This window comes from Panthera tigris, chromosome E3 (assembly GCF_018350195.1).
Source record: "Panthera tigris isolate Pti1 chromosome E3, P.tigris_Pti1_mat1.1, whole genome shotgun sequence".
NCBI lineage: Eukaryota > Metazoa > Chordata > Mammalia > Carnivora > Felidae > Panthera > Panthera tigris.
The window spans coordinates 24,150,332-24,171,227 of NC_056675.1; the positions used below are offsets into that span (position 1 = coordinate 24,150,332).

Genomic DNA, 20,896 nt, shown 5'->3' on the forward strand with positions numbered 1-20,896 from the left:
GATTTTTGGGCCTCTAGCATGACAAGCAACCATTTGGGTAACTTCTGTGCCTTCTTGGGCATCTCAGTTTTAAGGGAGGAGTCCTTCATTACTGGGCACAAGTGCAATGTGGCAATGGCTGAACAGAATTACCCAGGGCCTTGGACCAACCAGCTCACACCACTGTGAGCTGCTGTGAAAAAGGCCTGGCTGCTGCTACCTGGCCCTCATTCCAGGAGCCTCTTTGGAGGCCTTGGCACAGCCCAAACCTCTTCACTCTGAATCGGCTCGGAAAGCACCGAAGGCCCAAGACACAGCCCCTGAGACTCCGGGGTTTCGTCCCAGAATTTGCATCTGGGCTGGTTCCTGGAACCTGCTTGAATTCTTTGAATGAGGGCAGAACCTGTGTGGACAGAACCTCCTGGAAGTGCAGCTCCCGGGCTGAGAGTAGGCGACACAAGATCCGGACTGGTCCCCTCATTCTGCAAATGCATTATGTTTGCAAGGATCTGTCCATCAGTGAAACACTGAAGAGCTCCAGGTATTTGCTGCTTCTGCTCACAAGCACTGTGGAGTCCGGGGTCATTCTGAGGTCCCTCTGATTTCTGCAGTGGGGTGGATATTTTAGGTAGGACAGGTTGGATCGGCTGTGACAGGGATAAGGCCCTAGCAGGCACAGGTCTACCCTCAGGGTCCTATCAGGCCCCTGCTAAGCCTTGGGCAGCAGTGGCTCCCATGGCAGCAGGAGCCCATTAGATACCCTTTGCCCAAACAGACCCTCCAGGATAAGCCCTTCTGCCTTACAGCCATCAGATGTAGCAGTGGGCGCCAATTCCATGGAGTCCTTAGTACCCGGCACAGGAATCAAGCTGAGATAGCCAGGCAGAGCCAAAGGTGGGTGGAGAGGAGGCCAGAGATGCCCCCAGAGCTGAGAAGCAGATCCCCCAGAAGAGGGGGAGCTGGAGGTACCCCCGGGACATTGACCACTGAGCACCCTGCCCCCACCCTGCTGGCCCTGGGGTCTGGGAGAGGGGCCTGGGTCATTTTAAGATCTAGGAAAGACCAGGAGACAAGGTGGCAACAAAATCCACGCTGTGTTATTAGGGAGGGGAGTCAAACCATTCTGGCCACCGAGGGAGCTGTGGGCTTGGAAGAATAGAGTTTCCTGGGCTGACTTCTTTGCTTGAACATCTTTGGTTTTTCTTTCAGGAGGGCTGAGCTTTCCACTTCTTTCCCAGACTGGTTCTTCAGCGAGGACACCAGTAAGGCACACTGCAATGGGGACTGGGCGGGTTAGCAGCACCCCAGCCACGGTGTGCCTCCAAGCAGGGGACAGACAGACAGCGTGCACATGCACATAACACACACACACACACACACACACACACACACACACACACAGCAGGAGAGACTGGGTCCATTGGCACCTCTGGGCTCCTGTTTCTGGGGCCATAAGCACCGTGGATCAAAACCATTAATTGTAAGTCCCATGTATGTAGGGTGTGGGATCCCTTAGGCACTGGGCTAGTTAATTCCCTGGGGGTCCAAAACCCTCGTGCCAAGAAAGCATGCCAACTATGCTTTTAGGGCAAGTGCTATTTAAAAAAAATTTTTTTAATGTTTACTTATTTTTCAGAGAGAGAGAGGTGGGGAGGGGAAGAGAGGGAGAGGCAGACACAGAATCTGAAGCAGGCTCCAGGCTCTGAGATGTCAGCATAGAGCTGAGGGGCTTGAACTCACGAACCACAAGTTCATGACCTGAGCCAATATCAAGAGTTGGACACTTAACTGACTGAGCCACCCAGGTGCCCCCCTTCCTTGCCATTTTTAACAAGTATCAGTGCAATTTTTAATTTAATTTTTATTTTTATTAAAAATTTTTTTATTAAAATTTTTTTTTAACGCTTATTCACTTTTGAGAGACAGAGAAAGAGCGCAAGCAGAGGAGGGGCAGAGAGGGAAAGAGACACAGGATCTAAAGCAAGCTCCAGGCTCTGAGCTATCAGCACAGAGCCCGACGCGGGGCTTAAACCCACGAACTGTGAGATCCTGACCTGAGCCCAAGTCGGACGCTTAACCTACTGAGCCAGCCAGGTGCCCCCTGTGCAATGTTTTAAACACCAACCAGCACTGGCAGCTAGGAAGGGCTACAGAGGGATTCTACTCAGAGACCTCAGAAGGAGTATGGCCCTTCTGTCACCTTAATCGCAGACTTCTAGCCTCTGAAACGGTGAGAGAATAAATGTCTATTGCTTTAAGCCGCCTAATTTGTGGTACTTTATATGGCAGCCCCAGGGCACAAATAGAGAAGGGCAGTCGTTTGCCCCACACGTAAGGCATACCTTTTGGGAGTAGTTGAGAGCCTTTTCCATCTCAGACACGATGGCATTGATGTCATCGCTTTCGTAAATACCTGGAAGCAAGGCACATCGTGAGCATGGAGGAGGGGTGTAGATCATGGAGAGCGTCCGTATCTCTTTACATGAGGGCTGTGTGGAGGTGACCTGAGCCCGAGGGGCAGGAAGGGGTCCTGATGGGCTGTGCTGACCAGGTCCCCCACCCCCCATCCCCACAGCCCCACCCAGTGGTGAAGGGGATGGGCAGGTACATTGAAGTTACCAGTAGTGGGGCCGGCCCCAGGACCCAGTGGCTTGCACCCAGCTGACTGCCTTCACCCAGAGGAAGGATGGGTTAGGAGTGATGGTCCCGCTATTCCAGTGAATAAGAAGACCCACCTTAGGATTAAACTATCTAGTGTCTGTAGTGAATATTGGTGACTTATTTGAGAGGGACTGGAATGTAATGACTGAGAAGACAGACTCTGAAGTGGGCCTGCCTGGGTTCAAGTCCTGGTTCCACCACTTACTAACCACATGCTTTTGGATTCTGTCTCAGCTTTCCCATCTGTAAAATGGGGATAACCTACTTCAGAGGATCATTGTGAGGAATCAATACTAATACATGCAAAATGCTTGGAACTGTGTCTGGCATATGATAACTATTCTAGAAGTGTGTCCTGTTATTAGCAATCATCACCGACAATAACTTCTATGTATATGCCCAATGCTTTTCATGGAAAGAGCTGGGAAACAGGGCCCCAGGGTTCCAGCCCCAGCTATGCCACTGATTTTGTACCACAGGTAACTCATGTCCTTGGGAGTCATTCTTTGTTTCTAAATCAGAGAGGGTGGAATGTACTAGTGGGTCCTGAGCCTCAATCACTCCTGTGTCCCAGTCATGATTTTGCCTTATCTCCATACCACCTAATCCATTATCTGTATTATCGCTTTTGTTACTTAAAAGCATATATATGTATATATGTAATTGAGACATATATTATTGACATAATGTATCACATAATATGACATGATATTAGTTTCATGTGTACAACAAATAATTTTGTTATATACATGAATATTTATATATATTGTGAAATGATCATCATAATGTCTATCTAACATACTTAAAAGTATATTTTAAAAAAGAAAACTTATGGGCATCTGGGTGGTTCAGTCGGTTAAGTGTCCAACTCTTGATTTTGGCTCAGGTCATGGTCTCACATTTCATGAGATCAAGCCCCATGTCAGGCTCTGCACTGACAGCACAAAGCCTGTTTGGGATTCTCTCTCTCTTTCTGCCCCTCCCCCGCTTGAGCTCGCTGGCTCTCTCTCTCTTTCTTAAAAATGAATAAATAAAAGTTTAAAAAAAAAAGAAAAAAGAAAATTTATGTCACTTTAGAAAACAGAAAGTTAGCACTTTTTTTAAAAAGTGTTTATTTATTTTTGAGAGAGAGAGAGAGAGAGAGAGAGGGAGAGAGAGAGAGACAGAGCGCGAGTGGAGGAGGGGCAGAGAGAGAGGGAGACACAGAACCCAAAGCAGGCTCCAGGCTCTGAGCTGTCAGCACAGGGCGTGATGCGGGGCTCGAACCCACGCACTGTGAGATCATGACCTGAGCCGAAGTCGAACTGTCAACCGACTGAGCCACCCAGGTGCCCCTGCACTTTTTTTTTTTAAACCTAATTTATTTATTCATTTTTAACTAGGCTCTAGGCCCAATGTGGGGTTTCAGCTCATGCCATGGATATCAAGAGTTGCATGCTCTACTGACTGACCTAGGCAGGCATCCTAGACAGTGAGTACTTTTTTTTTTTTAAGTTTATTTAATTATTTTGAGAGAGAGAGGTAGGCACGAGTGGGGAAAGGGCAGAGAGAGAGGGAGAGGGAGAGGGAGAATCCCAAGCAGGCTTCATGCTGTCAGCACAGAGCTGGCTTGATCCCACAAACACTGAGATAATGGCCTGAGCTGCAATCAAGAGTTGAACTCTCAACTGACTGAGCCACCCAGGCACCCCAACAATTTCTTTTTTTGTGATAGTTGTAGGGGATCAGAATATGCATGCCATCCCAAAATACGCCACTTTGGCATAGGATTATTTTGAGCTGAAGACAGCTGAGAAACAGTCAAAAAGTTCTCTACCCTCCTCCCACCTCCATTTGCCTAAGAGCAGGATGTAAATTTCCATTTTAGGGTGTCTCCCTCTGCCTTGCCAGGAAGAGGAGGAAAAGCACCGGAAACAACAAACAACCCTGGTTGTTACTAAAACAACCCTGACCTTCTGTTAGTCCCCTCCTTCTGTTTGCCTTCCCACAGTCTACCACCCCTAACAGCCTAACCCCCTTTCCTTTGTCTTGTCATTTAAAAAAAAATTTTTTTTTTAATCTTTATTTATCTTTGTGAGAGAGAAAGACAGAGAGAGAGAGACAGAGCGTGAGCAGGGGAGGAACACAGAGAGAAGGAGACACTGAATCCAAAGCAGGCTCCAGGCTCTGAGCTGTCAGCACAAAGCCCGATGCGGGGCTTAAACCCACAAACTGCGAGATCATGACCTGAACTGAAGTCGGACGCTCAACCGACTCAGCCACCCAGGCGCCCCTGTGTTGTCATTTCTTTACAAATGCCTTGTCCTTGGTTAAGACCCTATATTGGCCTTAACATATTTTTAAGTCAGGGCACCTGGCTGTGTCAGTAGGAAGATCCGTGCGACTCTTGATTTCAGGGTCATGAGTTCAATCCCCACACTGGGTGTGGAGCTTACTTAAAAATAAATAACTGAATAAGTAAGTAAATAAAATATTTTTAAGTAGGCTTGCTTTTTTCCCCTTTTTTCCTCTAAAAAATTGTGATAAAATATGCTTACCATAAAATTTACCATTTTAACCATGTTTTAAGGGTACAGTTCAGTGGCATTAAGTATGTTCATATTATCTTGCAATCCTCACCACCATCCATCCCTAGAATAGGAATTCTGCTTTTTCAAACGTGATTTTCACACGCCCTTTTTCTGGAACATATCTATGGCACAGGGAGCTATGTTGGTACCGAGACAACTTTCTGGAAGGAAAGAGGTGCAGGGGCCTGCCAACACTCGTTCATGTACCTGTGTCTCCAAACCAGTGGAAACGTCCGGCCGTGGCCTGGGTGATCTCCCGGTAGGCGGCAGCTGTGTCGGTGCGGCTGGCATAGCGGGCAGGGGGCATGATGTCCATCTGGGGCTCGCCCACGTAGAAGAGACATATGTTCAGCTGGAGATCGCAGCCCCCACAGGCCTCAGCCATGTAGGCGCTGAGCATGGGCTGTGAGGGGAGAGAGGGCAGGAAGGCTCCACAGCTGAGGGCTCCTGTAGCGACTGGTTTCAGGTCAGTTGAGCCTAATCCTCTTTCTTCAGGGCCTGTTGTGTGCCTGGTCTAGTACTAGATGCTGAGGACAGAAGGATAACTGAGCTTGGGCCACAATTTCTCTGTCTTAATAGGTAAGGCCAGGGGGGGTGGACCTGAGAGCCTGGCCATGCCGAGTGTGGTCTAGGGACCAGAAGCATGGATGTCTCCCGGGAGCTCGACAGGAAGGCAGACTCTCAGGTCCCAGGCCAGGCCTTCGGGAACAAGGTCTGCATTTTCACAACATCCCCAGGTGACTTTTCTGCACATTAAAATCTACTTTGTGGGGGGGTGGGGGGGCAGGGCCTGGGAGGCTCAGTTGGTTACGTGTCTGACTCTTGGTTTCGGCCCAGGTCGTGATCTCATGGTTTGTGGAGTCTGCTTGGGATTCTCTCTCTCCCTCTCTCTCTCTGCCCCTTCTCTGCTCTCTCTCTCTCTCTCAAAATATAAATAAACTTAAAAAAAATTTAAAATAATAAACTTTAAAAAATAAATAAAATAAATAAATAAAAAATAAATAAATTTAAAAAAAATTAAAAATAATAAATAAATAAATAAATACATACATACATACATAAAATCAATCTAGTTTGGAAAATCATGCTGGGGAAACCCGTCTCTAGGCGTTCACCTAGGGGAAGATGTGGGGTCAGGAAGGATGCCCAGGACGAGGCCTACCCACCACGTCCTGGTCAGGGATGCCCCCCGTGAAGAGGTAGATGCCCTGAGATTGGTGACCGTCTTTGTCGTTGAAATCCACTTCCACAGCCTTCCGCAGGGCGCTGAGGACGTTCCTGCTGCCGTGACACTGCAGAGTCAGGGCCCACCTAGGAGGCAAGGAGGGCCTTGCTGAGGGAGGCTGGCTGTGAGGCCCCGGAGGGAGGTCGGGGATTCTGGTGGAGAGGGGGACAGAGAAAACAGCACCGCAGAGGCCGCCCTGAGACACAGCAGGTGCCTCTGACAGTCACCTACCGCCAGGCGCTCTGCAAGTTTTCGTGGTTCACGGCAACCATCTCTGGCCTCCAGCTTTCTATTGTGCTTCCAAACCTTGGCGGGGAAGGAAAGAGGGTGTGTTCTTAATCAGGAGATCTGGCCACTCTACACCCCAGGTCTTTGGGCTCCCAGGTCTTTTTGGGGAGCAAAATTCTGACTACACTGAAAAATGCTAGGATGTCCCTGGCCTGGGCCAGCCACCAGATTTCCTTGCTGGTCCTGACGTGTCACAGTACGTTCCGGTATGAGCAGAGCTGAGGGGCTGTCAGTGGAGACACAGAGCTAGGACCAGCTATGGCCAGGGTTCCTTTCTGACACCAGCTCCCTTCTCTGGGTGAACTCCCCACCCCCAAAGGAGAGAGTCATTTCCCCCTTTTTAAATCCCCCTAGCACTGATTCAGCCCCATAACTCATTTTTTTCACTCTGTCTGCACGATAGTTTTTAATTAAGAAAAAAAAAATGCATCATCTCATTTTCCCATGAGGCAGAATTTAAATCCTTGAGAAGAGGACTGGTTGCCTTTCTCAAAGGCAATCCCTTTTCTAGCTCAAGATTAAGTCTTCTACCTGATCTTTTGAGACCTGCCCACAGACGTCTCCCTCCCCCTCAAACTCCTTCCTCCTCTCTATTCCACTCTTCCCCCTTGTCTCTGTGAATGTTCAAGCCTATTCTTTTTTTTTTTTTTTTTTTTAAGTTTATTTCTTTATTTTGAGAGAGAGAGAGAATCCCAGGCAGGCTCTGCACTGTCAGCACAGAACCTGATGCAGGGCTGGAACCCATGAACCATGAGATCATGACCTGAGCTGAAACCACGAGTCAGACACACATAATCAACTGAGCCACCCAGGCACCCCAAGCCTGTCCATTCTCAAAAATAACTTCCTCTTTCTACCAGGGACTCTCTATTAGCCACTTCTCTTTTGTATGTATGGACGGGCTCCCTGGAAAAACAATGTCGCAGCATCTCCTTACTCCTCAACCCACTGCAGTCAAGCTTCTGGTAGGTTCTCTGGCAAATATTAACAATGACCTTGGTCATGATCTCACCATCCTGAGATGGAGCACTGCCTCTTCAGCACACCGACAGTGCAGAGCCTGCTTCAGATTCTCTCTCTCAAATTCTGTCTCACACACACCGCCCCTTGCACACTTTCTCTTTCTCTCTCTCTCTCAAAATAAATAAAACTTAAAATAAAACCAATGACCTTCTTCCCCCTCATGAAAATATGTATTGTAGTTGGATAATAAATCCTCTATTACAACTGGATAAAAATTTTAACAACATCCAGAGAGTGAAAATTTGTCCAATTTTATTCCTCAGAAAAAAATTCTGTTAACTTTTTACTCTATATTCTTTCAGATTAAAAAAAAAAAGAAGCATAGGTGTGCCTGGCTGGTTCAGTCTGTAGAGCATGCGACTCTTGATCTCAGCTGTAAGTTCGAGCCCCATGATGGGTGTAGAGATTACTTATAAATAAATAAAATCTTTAAACTAAATTTAAAAAATAAATGTGTAAAACTTGTCAAATCACTGAGTTGTACCCCTGAAACTAACTAACATTATGTGTCAACTATACTTTAAAAAAAAACACAGAAGAGGTAAATATATATTTACAGAAATGGAATTATACAGTACATACTATTTGTAATCTACCTGTTCCCTTTCGTTGGGACTTACGGAGGACATTTTTCTAAATGCACACATGTAACTCTCCCTCATTCTTTTGAATAGTTGCACTGTCAGGATTGTTTTACCAATTTTTCCAAGGGTCATGCAGTTTGTTTCCAGGTTTATCCGTGTTAGACTGTACTGAACAACCCAGCATGGTTATCTCTGTACACTTGGCTTTGTATTCCCTTCAGATAATATATAAAGGTTTAATTGAAGGAATGAAGAATATATACTTAAAAATTTAATACAAGGGCTATACCAAATTACACTTCTACTGACAGTTTCCAAGAGTGCCCTTCTTACTGCATCATCACCAGCACTGGGCACTGTTATTATTTTAAACCTTTTAAATATTCAGTTGCCAAACTGAATTCCAAAATCCTATATCTCATTGTTTTGTTACCAGTGAGCTTTACTGTCAAATTCAGTAGATTCCTTCATTCTTCCCCTTCCTGCTTTTCTTCTGCAGGATCAAACTCTGTTTCTTTCTGAGACCTTGCTTCTCAATACTACTCTCTCCTCGTTTTCCTCCTACCTCTCTGCTGCTCTTCTCCTGTGTTTCTCTGGTGGTTCCCTCCAAATGTCAGTGCCTCATCAGTTCTGTCTTTGGTTGTCCTCTCTCACCTTCACATCTCCACAGGTGCAATTCATGCACTTCTGTGTGTGGAACCACATAACCAGAATATTGATGGCTTGCTTCCTGTGCTTCCTGGCTAGCACTCCTCAATGGAACCCCTACAAGGACATCTCCTCTTGGAAATCTCCAACTCTACTTGGTTAAAACTATCTTCTACTTCCAAGATCTGCTCCATCTGGTCTATCCTCTCTTCACTGTTCTCTCACCCTCTATAGCCACATGGTAACGACGCTTTGCGGATTCTAACTCTGCAATGGCTCTCACACGCATCCCTTCCTCCATCACCATGGCCAACAGTTCAAGCCTACTCCACACTAGTGCAGACCACTGGAGCGGTCCAAATGGCCTCCATCCCTTTAATGCGTCTTTCGCACTGTGACTTGAGCATTCAAGATCCGCTCATCTTATGACCTTGCTTAAAATCCTTTAATGCCTATATGTCCTGTAGTACAAAAGCTCCTGAGCACATCTTCTATGTATAAATTCTCCATCACCTGTTTTATTCTGTCATGCACAATCTCTCTTTCTCACCCTGTAACCTACTGAACTCCCTGATGGCCCCCCAAATTTCCATAGTCTCCGTTCCAACACAATATACAACGTTCCACAGTTTCAACACCTGTATGCCTCATATTGTTCCCTTTGCCAAAAATGCCTTTCCTCCCCACTGCCCCCATCATACACATGTGCTAGGCAAACACCTGCTCATTTGATAAGACTTGGCAAAAGGGTCACTTCCTCTGTGAATATTTTCTGACCTAACTCTGCTCAGGCAGGATGGTCTGATCCTGCCTTCTACCTATTTCTGTAGAAAACAGTTAATAACACTTATTTCTTAACATGCCTGTCTCCCTCTACTAGACCCCAAGTTCCTTGAGAACAGGTATTATGTGTATGCACTTCTGTATCCCCAATGCTGAGCGTAGTGATTGGCACAGAGCAGGCTTTCAATAAAAGTTTGTTGAATAAATGGATGGATAAATTAACGAAAACATTGCCTAATATGTATCTCTAAGCATTTTTTTTCTGTAACATTTATTAGAAAAAGATTAGGCTCTGGTACAGAATAATATATAATATTAACCACTGTCTTAATTGATTTAGAATACTCTCTATTTGAGAGGCACCTGGGTGGCTCAGTCAGTTAAGCATCTGATCTCAGCTCAGGTCATGATCTTACAGTTCCTGAGTTTGAGCCCCGCATCAGGCTCTTCACTGACAGCTTGGTGCCCGGAGCCTGCTTTGGATTCTGTCTGTCTGTCTCTCTCTCTCTCTCTCTCTCTCTCTCGCCCCTTCCCTGTTCACGCTCTCTCTCTCTCTCAAATTTAATAAACATTAAAAAAAAATACTCCCTATTTGATATGAAGTGATACAAAAATGTATAGTTCAAGTGGGTTCCTTTTCTTTGTCCCCTAATTAGTGAAAAAGGAATGCCATTAAAATAAATATATAAAACTATATATATATTTGAATTATATATAGCTATATATATAAATTAGATGTGACTATATATAATACATAATTTAAATATATGTATATATAGTTATAATTTAAATTATATATATAACTATACATACATATAGTTAATTTATATAACTACATATATAACTGCATATAATTTATGTTATATATAGTTACATATAATTTTCTTTAAGATTTTATTAAGTAATCTCTACATTCAATGTGAGGCTCAAACCCACAACCCCAAGATCAAGAGTTGTATGCTCCACTGACTGAATCAGCCAGGCACCCCAGTCGTATATAATTTTTAAAATATATATGGGGGCACCTGGGTTGCTCAGTCAGTTGAGCATCTGACTTTGGCTCAGGTCATGATTTCACAGTTTTTGAGTTCGAGCCCTGCGCTGGGCTCTGGGCCAACAGCTCAGAGCCTGGAGCCTGCTTCGGATTCTGTGTCTTCCTCTCTCTCTGCCCCTCCTTTGCTCATGCTCTGTCTCTCAAAATTGAACAAATGTTAAAAAAAAATGTTTTTCGGGGTGCCTGGGTGGCTCAGTAGGTTGAGCGCCTGACTTTGGCTCAGGTCATGATCTCACAGCTCTGTGGGTTCGAGCCCCACATCGGGTTCTGTGCTGATGGCTCAGAGCCTAGAGCCTGCTTTGGATTCTGTTTCTCCCTCTCTCTGCCCCTAACCCACTTGCATTCTGTCTCTGTCTCTCTCAAAAATAAATAAACATTAAAAAAAATTAAAAAAAAAATTTTTTTTTAATATATATTTTAAGGGCACCTGGGTGGCTTAGTAGGTTAAAGCATCTAACTCTTGATCTTGGCTCAGGTCATGGCCCTGAGGTCATGGTTCGTGAGATCGAGTCCTGCATTGAGCTCTGTGCTGACAGCATGGAGTCTGTTTGGAATTCTCCCTCTCTCCTTCTCTCTGTCTCTCTGCCCCTCCCCTGCTTACTCTTTCTCTCTCTCTCTCTCTCTCTCTTTTTTTTTTTTAACGTTTTACTTATTTTTGAGACAGGGAGAGACAGAACATGAACAGGGGAGGGTCAGTGAGAGGAAGACACAGAATCTGAAACAGGCTCCAGGCTGTCAGCACAGAGCCCGACACGGGGCTCGAACTCACGGACTGCGAGATCATGACCTGAGCCGAAGTCGGCCGCTTAACCGACTGAGCCACCCAGGCGCCCCTCTTTCTCTCTCTTAAAATAAATACATATGTTTAAAAATATGTCTATTTTATATATAATATTGATATTTTAAAGTATATATCAAATTATTTATATATATCATTTAAATATATAGGATTATATATTATATAGTTACACATAATTTAAACATATATAATTATATATATAAGTCTATATAATTAACATTTGGGATTGGAATCCTAAACGTTTGGCATATTAGGTCTTGCTAGACATGTACCGAGACTGGGGCATGCCCGGGGCCCTTCTTTTTCTCTTTCATGTTTATCAGCTCAGAATCCAAATGGGGCAATGGGCTGAGTTACTTTATCTTGGCTGATCAAGCTGTGTGTTTTGGGGCCACTTACACCTTCGCCCCAGTGGGACTGTCCTGCAACCATTTAATTATTCAGTACCCCAAACAAGATGATTCAAATCAGATAAGCTGATGGCCATCCTAGGATGCTGGGTGCTGGTAACATCTGTCATCCAGCCACCTGCCGGGAACCTCAGCCCAGCAGTGGCACAGAGCACCCGTGCCCCCTGCCCCCTGCCCCCAGCCCCCCACCGGGACCTAGGAGCCTACGCGATGAGGTTGAAGCAGTCCTTGTTGGACAACTGCTCCTCCAGCAGAAGCCGCAGTGAGTGCTGGATATGAATAATGTACATGGAATTGGTCACAGAGATATCCAGCAGTATAACCACCCTAAAAAGAAACACAAGCTTTAAGAAGAGAACCGAATCTCTCAGATAATGTTTATTTTGTTCCATTTTACTATTTAAAGTTTTTTCCAGGGGAATTCTACATGCCAAACTTACAGCTGGCCAAAATCTTTTCCATGGTGTGAGGTCAATAGGAGTGGGTTTACAACAGTAGACTAAGGGGATCGTGGAAGCTTCTCTCCCAGGGGCTCCCATCATGGAGTAAAGTCACATCAGGGTGGAGATGGTTTAAGGGGTGGGGGATGCCTGGAAAGCAGGCATTTCCCTGCTTTAAAGCCCTAGCATTCAATATTATTCTAGATTGGGGTCTCCGTAGGGGAAACAGAAACAAGGTAAGCAAATTAGATGGGGAATTAGGTGTATCTGAGCCTCTGGGGAAATAAATGCATCTTTTTGTGACCTTTCTCTGTTTTAAGATCCTTAGCCCCATCTGGTCTTCTTTCACGACCTCAAATCATTTCCCAACTCCACCCTCTACTCTCATTTTGAGACAGCAGTTATGGATAGCAGGAGCAAATCCTCTGGATTTAGAGTCAGAGTTCCACTTCCTGTGTGACTTAGGCAAGTCACAAAACCTCTCTGATCCTTCATATATTTAACTAGGAACTAGGTTAGTTTTGAGAATTAAATGATTGAATAGTATAGTACTTTGTAAGTGGGAATGCATCCAATAAAGTATGGAACGGTAAGGATAGCTATCATAGTTGCCAACTGTTTCTCCCTACGCAGAATCTATTACCTCCTATCACGACAGCATCTTGATTTTCCTTTGGAAAACTCCTCTGCCTCTTTCAGGCCATTTGAATTGGGTGAAACAGAACCACCCTAAGCTTGAAGGGTGGGCATTTGACTTCTGGCAATTAGAACATCATACCTCCCAGGCCAGAGTTGAATAGCCCATCGATGGACCCCCACTCCAAGCCTGGGAGTGCTAAACTGGTAGAAAGCAAGCCAGGAGTTTCAGGTGGCTATCCTGCTACCTGGATGGGTAAAGCCTGCCTGAAAACAAAGCCAAAAGGGAAGGAAGTAGAGCCGAGAGACGGAGAAAGATTCCTGACACGTGTGAACCCCTGGATGGAGCCATACCTGAAGACAGCAATCAAATCTATTTTAGAATTTTCAGTTACCTTAACCAGACTTCCCTGTTTTGTTTAAGCCAATTTGCATTTAGTTTCTGTGGCTTTTTAACTGAAAGAATCCTAAGTAAACACAACGATGATACACAATTATTGATATTGATGATGGTAGTGGTGACTTTTTCCTCCAAGGATTCTGCTGAGTGATTGTTGATCCTTATCTAAGTGGTGGTTTCTGATGCTACCAACAGGGAATTCATGAGCTGGATGAGTGTGTATGTCACACACCAGACTCACAAAGGACAAGAACACTACTTTGAGGGAAGGTACCTTTTTTCACAGACGGTGCCCCAGATTCTTCTGCTGGCCAAGGAGAGCCACTCGATCCGCCTCTCATACATCCGCATAGCTCTGCTGAGCTGTTTCTGTAAACCCACAGGCCACAGAGTGAGTGACAGATCAAAGGATGGCTGGTTAAAGGGTCTGTGTGGGGAAGGTTGGCTTCTGGGAATGAGGTGTCAAGGTCATGGGTATCCAGGCAGTATAAACATTCCACTAAATCATTGATGAGTCTGCCACAAGACCAGGAAGTTCAAATATTTCATTGCCTCAGATGGGAGAGGAAGTAGATCTTGCCCCAAAAGATTAGAGACTTTTGTTTGACAGGTTCCTCCCTGGGAAACAAGTGTAGAAAGCTCCAGCGGTGCCTGGAGGCAGAGAACAGTTTCTGTTTATAAGAGGGAGTTCAGTCAATGGTTTTGGGTCTCCACATTCCATGGTGCCTTCCTCACATTCTCTCTTCTCATACCACATATTCTGACCTATTGGACCCATTACTAACCTGGTACTCATAGAGGAAGGGCGGATCCACATGAACATTCTTCACTGTCCCGTCATGCCATTCAAATTGTACCATTGCCTTCTGCATTCAGGTGTTGCCAGGATGGGCAGCAGGTGAACAGAGCACATGTGGGGAATGACTGTAAGTTTAATTTGGGTGCTGGGCTCTCCAAATCAGATGCATAAGAGGGAAGTGGGCTTTGAGCACATCTGGGGGTGGGTTATGCCTCCCTAGTCATTGCCATGCCTGGAGCTGGTGACAGAAGTCCTTCAGGACAGTGGTCCCTGAGTGCACCATGCCTGACAGCTAGCCAGGCTCCCTTCTGGGGAGGCTCTTACAAACAGCAGGGTCTTGATTACAAGATATGGCTGGAAGTTTTGTAATAGGATAGTTGGAGACCTTGAAACATACTGGCCATGGGCTCATAGGCTTAGAAACCCAGATAGACCTTCATGGACCCTTTGAAAATCTAATTTTTCGTCCTCTGCCAAGTTGTCTAATTTTTCATCCTCTGCCAAGATGGATGACCACCTGGTCATTCATCAATCCACTGCTACAATTATCTATCCCACTTCCCTTTCATTCTTCCATCTTTCCATTGATGTTTCTCTTTACCTATTATTCCGTCCTTCAATTTCTCCATCCTTTCGTTGTACTTTAATCCTTTCACCATTTTTAATTCTGTCATTCATCCTTCTACTTTTCCCTTTCCATACTTCCATATGGAAGTTTACACTTCCATCCATCCATCCACCCATCACCCATCCATCCATTCATCCAACCAACCAACCAACCAAACATCCATCCATCCTTTTATCTATTCATTTATCATCACCATTTCTTTCTATCCATCCATTCATTCTTTTCCTTCTTTTTTCTATCCTTCCTTCCACCCAGTTAGCCATCTGGGAAATATTCATTGACTGCTTAGTTGTACTAGATAATGGGGATACAGGGCTGGAGAACAGAGTTTGTTCTTTTGGTTAATGTTTTTTTTTATTATTTATTTTTGAGAGAGAGAAAGAGAGCACAAGTGGGGGAGGGGCAGAGAGAGAGGGAGACACAGAATCTGAAGCAGGCTCCAGGCTCTGAGCTGTCAGCACAGAGCCCAATGTGGGGCTCGAACTCATGAGATCATGACCTGAGCTGAAGTCAGACTCTCAGCTGAATGAGCCACCCAGGCACCTCAAGAGTTTGTTCTTTTAAAGGCTCATATGCCATTGGGGGTTTAGACACATAACAAGTACACATATTAACACATTATAAGAGCTGGAGCAGAAGCTGTACCAGGTACAGTGAGGATACAAGGAAAGTGAGTGTGTTCTGAGTGCACAGAGGAAAACCTTCAAGGAGGAGGTAACTATAGTACCTGACTTGCTCCCTCTTATCCCATCTCCCAAGTCCATTTTTCAAATCTTTGCAAAATAGCAGTTGGGATAGATCTGATGAGAGTTCTGCAGTCCTGGGTGGAAAGCTTACAATGTACTACAGACCTTTAGACCCCTACTCCCTGTGATCTGACTTATTACTCTTATTTCTTGAACATTTAAGAAGGGAAATGTCACAAAAGCGCCCCCCTGCAGAAGACTGGAGAGAACTCTGACTCTGAGTTACCTCATAGATAGATGAAGATACTGTTTTCTGGAGAATAGGCACAAATTCCTCCACGGGAGAGAATGCATTGGGTGCCAGAACCTGATAAAGGCTTAGTTTTCTGGCTGTAAAAATAAATAGTGGGGTGTGAGATACAACCCTTGGAGCCCCAGAGGATTCATGACTTTTAGTTAGTCACCTGAGTCCTGGGTTCTGCCCTCACTGGGGACTTACCTTTTAGGCCATTGATCTTTAGCCATTCTGCAGAAGTCTTCTCCAAGTTTGGGAACTCAATTGTGAGGGGACCCTCATGCTTTGGGGGTTTAGGCAAGAGACCTGTGAGTGGCCCTTTTGCAATCTCTGTGGAAATCTAAATTAAATTTAAAAGCCCTCATTACAAAATCACATTTTAGAGCTTGGAATCCCTAGTCTCCCCGACCCACCCCATTCCCCTAAGTGGAGCATCTGAAAATATTACCTGGCAAATTAAGGCAATTCTGCCTTCCCCTCCCACCATCCCCACCCCCTTCTCTGGAGATTGCTAGAATTTCCAGAGTAAGAAGATGTCCCCAGCAATTTGCTTCCTCTTTGATTTGTCCATCCTCTTGGCCCCTTCCCCACCCTTACCATCAAGATCGGCACCTTGGACTTCAAGATGACAGATGGCCCTTCCGTGGGCTCCTAACACAAGGCTTTGAAGAAGTAAAAAGTAACTCCTACACCAGATCATTTCAGGAGCCCTGATCTAGCCCAGCTTCCCCTTACCCACATTTACAAACTGAAAACCTGAGGTTCTGAGATATTAAGTCATAACTCATATATAAATAAGACACAGCAATTCCCAAACTTTGGACACTTGAGCACTGCCTTCATGAATTTTGCTGTATCTGAGTACCACTGTACTGTTTAGAATTTTTTTAAAAAATTTATTTAAAAGTAATCTCTACACCTAATGTGGGGCTCAAACTCACAACCCCGAGATCAAGAGTGGCAAGCTCCACTGACTGAGGTAGCCAGGTGCCTCTAGAATTTTTTAAAAAATAAATCAACCGGGGCGCCTGGGTGGCTTGGTCGGTTAAGCGTCCGACTTCGGCTCAGGTCATGATCTCGCCGCCCGTGAGTTCGAGCCCCGCGTCGGGCTCTGTGCTGACCGCTCAGAGCCTGGAACCTGTTTCAGATTCTGTGTCTCCCTCTCTCTGCCCCTCCCCTGTTCATGCTCTGTCTCTCTCTGTCTCAAAAATAAATAAACGTTAAAAAAAATAATAATAATAAAATAAAATAAATAAATAAATAAATAAATAAATAAATAAATAAATAAATCAACCATGGGGGCACCTGGGTGGCTTAGTCAGTAGAGCATGTGACTCTTGATTTTGGAGTTGTGAGTTGGAGCCCTACACTGGGTGGAGAGATTATTTTAAATTTATTTATTTATTTATTTATTTATTTTAATGAGTGTGAACAGGGGACGGGCAGAGAGAGGAAGACACAGAATCAGAAGCAGGCTCCAGGCTCTGAGCTGTCAGCACAGAGCCCGACGCAGGACTCGAACCCACAAACTGCGAGATCATGACCTGAGCCCAAGTCGGACGCTTAACCGACTGAGCCACCCAGGAGCCCCTGGAGATTATTTTTAAAAATTAACTCTTTTGGGTGCCTGAGTGGCTCAGTTGGTTAAGTGTCTGACTTCGGCTCAGGTTATGATCTCACAGTTCTGTGATGGTTCTGTGGGTTCGAACCCCGCATCTGCTGTCAGTGCAGAGCCTACTTTGGATCCTCTGTCTCTCTCTCTCTCTCTCTGCCCCTCCCCAGCTCACACATGTGCATGCTCTCTCTCTCTCTCTCTCTCTCAAAAATAAAATAAACATTAAAAAATCTTTTTAAAGAATGAAATAAATCAAATATGTAATATTAAAGCCTTTAAATTATTAATTGGATTTCATTTAAAAAATTAATTCCCTTTTTGTACCTAAATAATTTTAGAAAGAAGATGTATTACAACAATAATGAGCTTGTTTTAAATACATATTAGAAAAATTAAACCATGTACCTTGCAAACCGTAAGTAATGCATGTATTGCATTTTGGGAAACTCCTGGAAAGGTTGTGGTGTCAGACAGACGTGGGTTGTTTTTTTTTTTAATTTTTTTTCAACGTTTTTTATTTATTTTTGGGACAGAGAGAGACAGAGCATGAATGGGGGAGGGGCAGAGAGAGAGGGAGACACAGAATCGGAAACAGGCTCCAGGCTCCGAGCCATCAGCCCAGAGCCCAACACGGGGCTCGAACTCACGGACCGCGAGATCGTGACCTGGCTGAAGTCGGACGCTTAACCGACTGCGCCACCCAGGCGCCCCAGACGTGGGTTTAATTCAAACTTGATCTGTCTCTAATCTCTCGGGTCTGAGGCAAATTATTTAGCCTTGTAAGTTCAGTTTCCTCATCAGTAAAATGGGGATAATAATACATCTGCAGCAGACTGTTGTTTTTAAAATAAAATAAGACATTTAAAGAGTTAAGCATGGTGCCTATCTTAGAATGGGCACTCTGTAGAGAGTTATTCTAATTATAATACGAATAGCTGTTATGATTTATAGAGACTAAATAGAAAAGCTGGAGCTAAAATGTAAGGTTCCAGTTTCTAGGTGCTGTGTTTCTTCTATTGTGTCCAACCAGGCCAAGATGTCTTCTATGACACAGCCACATGTTCATTTGGTGAAGCGATAAATGCATTCTCTGTGCCTTCTGTTCACAGTTAAGTTTCTGCACAGTCTAAACAGCTCATTGCTTTTTTTTTTTAAGTTTTATTTATTTAAGTAATCTCTACACCCAACATGGGGCCCGATCTCATAACCCTGAGATCAAGAGTCGCACGCTCCTCTGACTGAGCCAGCCAGGCGTCCCTCAGCAGCTCATGCCTTTTATGGGGCTGCGTCCATGAGCTGGCTGCGTTACTTTACTGATGTTACATTAGTGGAGTCACCAGGCAGGGACGTTTGCCCTGAATGAAGTGCTGGGTGCCTAAGACTATCTTCAAGATGGCCCACTCAGTGTGGCTGAGGTTTCTGTCCTTCTCCAAATTGGGGTGAAGGGAGGGGACAGTGATAGATGGGAAGGGTGGCAGGAGCCTGCTGGCCTTTCTCTGAAATCAATTTTTCAGCTAGAAAATCCATCAGGATCCTTCCAGCACAGTGGAAGGCCCACCCGGCTCAGGGGTGTCAGGTACAGCAGAGGGCACGGCTTTGCCTTGTTTTTCTTTAGCACATGGGGGCCTTGGCAGCCATGCCCTCAGGGAGACGGGTGAGAAAGGAGAATGGAGTGAGGCCAGTTCCAAAATCTTCACCTACACCACCTACCTCCTTCATCATGCCCGTTAGCTCCTCATAGGGGGTCCTGTTGCGCAAGGCTTGGATGTGGCTCAGGAGGCTCTGGGCCTTCTGGATTTCTGCCAGGAGCTGGTCCATGTCCCAACTGGTATAGACCTGGGGGTAGCAGGAGTAATCAGCTATTAGAGGTCATTTGGCTACTAGCAATGGCCAAGGCAGGTCAAGCAGCCATGTAATTTCCCAAAGCTAAGTGTCAGATTGTTTAAACCAGACGTTATCAAGTAGGGTCCATTGGGGTGCCTGGATGGCTCAGTCAGTTAAGGGTCTGACTTCAGCTTAGGTCATAATCTTGTGGCTCATGAATTCGAGCCCTCTAATGGGCTCTGTACCACCAGTGCAGTGCTTGGGATTCTCTCTCTCTTCCTCTCTCTCTCTGCCCCTTCCCCACTTGTGTGCTCTCTCTCTGAAAATAAGTATATAAACTTTAAAAAATAAGATAAACTAGGGTCCATGTGTTAGATACAGCCTGCAAATGTGTTGTGTTCCATTTCTATGGTATTGGTCTGCAGCATTTTTATTTTTTTTAAATTTTTTTTATGTTTATTTTTGAGAGAGAGAGAGAGAGAGAGACAGAGTGTGAGCAGGGGAGGGACAGAGAGAGGGAGACACAGACTCTGAAGCAGGCTCCAGGCTAGCAGCACAGAGCCCGATGCAGGGCTCAAACTCACATACCTCGAGATCATGACCTGAGCCAAAGTTGGAAGCTTAACCAACTGAGCCACCCAGGCACCCCTGAAGTATTTTTAAATAACTGAAGGGTTTTCCAACCTTAAAGATACGAAGAAACACTTTACACCCACTGGGTTGGCCATAAACGTAATTTAAAGAGGACTTGAGCAAGCATTGGTGAGGATGTGGAGAGTTGGAGCCCTGTGCACTGCTGGTAGGGATGTAAAATGGTGCAGCTTCTGTGGAAACCAGTTTGGCACTTCCTCAAAGAATCGGACACAGAAATACCACATAACCCAGCATTTCCACTTGTAGGCCTATAATCCCAAATCATTGAGAACAGGAACTCAAGAGACTTGTACACCAATGTTCACAGCAGTTCACAACGGCCCAAGGGTGGAGACAACCCACATGTCCATCAACTGATGCATTAACAAAAGGTGGTACATCTAGAAAATGGAATATTCTTCAACCACGAAAAAGAATGAAGCTCTGAGACAAGCTACAACATAGATGAACCCTGAAAGCATTACACTAAGCAGGGGTGCCTGGGTGGCTCAGTTGGTTAAGCTTCTGACTTTGGCTCTGGGCATGATCTCATGGTTCATGGGTTTGAGCCCTGCATCGGGCTTTGTGCGAAAGCCCATAACCTGGAGCCTGCTTCCGATTCTGTGTCTGCCTCTCTCTCTGCCTCTCTCTCTGCCCCTCCCCCGCTCACACTCTTTCTCACTCTCAAAAATAAAAAAAAAAAAAGAAAATATTATGCTAACTGAAAGACAAATACAAAAGGTATATGATTCCATTTATATGAAATATCCAGAATAGGGGCGCCTGGGTGGCACAGTCGGTTAAGCGTCCGACTTCAGCCAGGTCACGATCTCGCGGTCCGTGAGTTCGAGCCCCGCGTCAGGCTCTGGGCTGATGGCTCGGAGCCTGGAGCCTGTTTCCGACTCTGTGTCTCCCT

General features: G+C 45.2%; 1 protein-coding gene across 10 annotated transcripts in view; it reads right to left on the reverse strand.

Annotated features, from left to right (window-relative positions):
- Positions 1 to 20,896, reverse strand: part of VWA3A (von Willebrand factor A domain containing 3A) — a 61,322-nt gene that overhangs the window by 13,077 nt on the left and 27,349 nt on the right. For all 10 annotated transcript variants that reach the window (XM_042972141.1, XM_015538355.2, XM_042972140.1 and 7 more), the window contains 11 exons: positions 19,234 to 19,359; positions 16,113 to 16,248; positions 15,900 to 16,003; positions 14,286 to 14,366; positions 13,775 to 13,869; positions 12,232 to 12,351; positions 6,667 to 6,741; positions 6,377 to 6,521; positions 5,418 to 5,613; positions 2,322 to 2,392; positions 1,099 to 1,251 (listed from right to left, as the gene is read on the reverse strand). In XM_042972141.1, the coding sequence (XP_042828075.1) occupies positions 1,099 to 1,251; positions 2,322 to 2,392; positions 5,418 to 5,613; positions 6,377 to 6,521; positions 6,667 to 6,741; positions 12,232 to 12,351; positions 13,775 to 13,869; positions 14,286 to 14,366; positions 15,900 to 16,003; positions 16,113 to 16,248; positions 19,234 to 19,359 (1,302 nt within the window). The remainder of the gene's footprint in view (positions 1 to 1,098; positions 1,252 to 2,321; positions 2,393 to 5,417; positions 5,614 to 6,376; positions 6,522 to 6,666; positions 6,742 to 12,231; positions 12,352 to 13,774; positions 13,870 to 14,285; positions 14,367 to 15,899; positions 16,004 to 16,112; positions 16,249 to 19,233; positions 19,360 to 20,896) is intronic.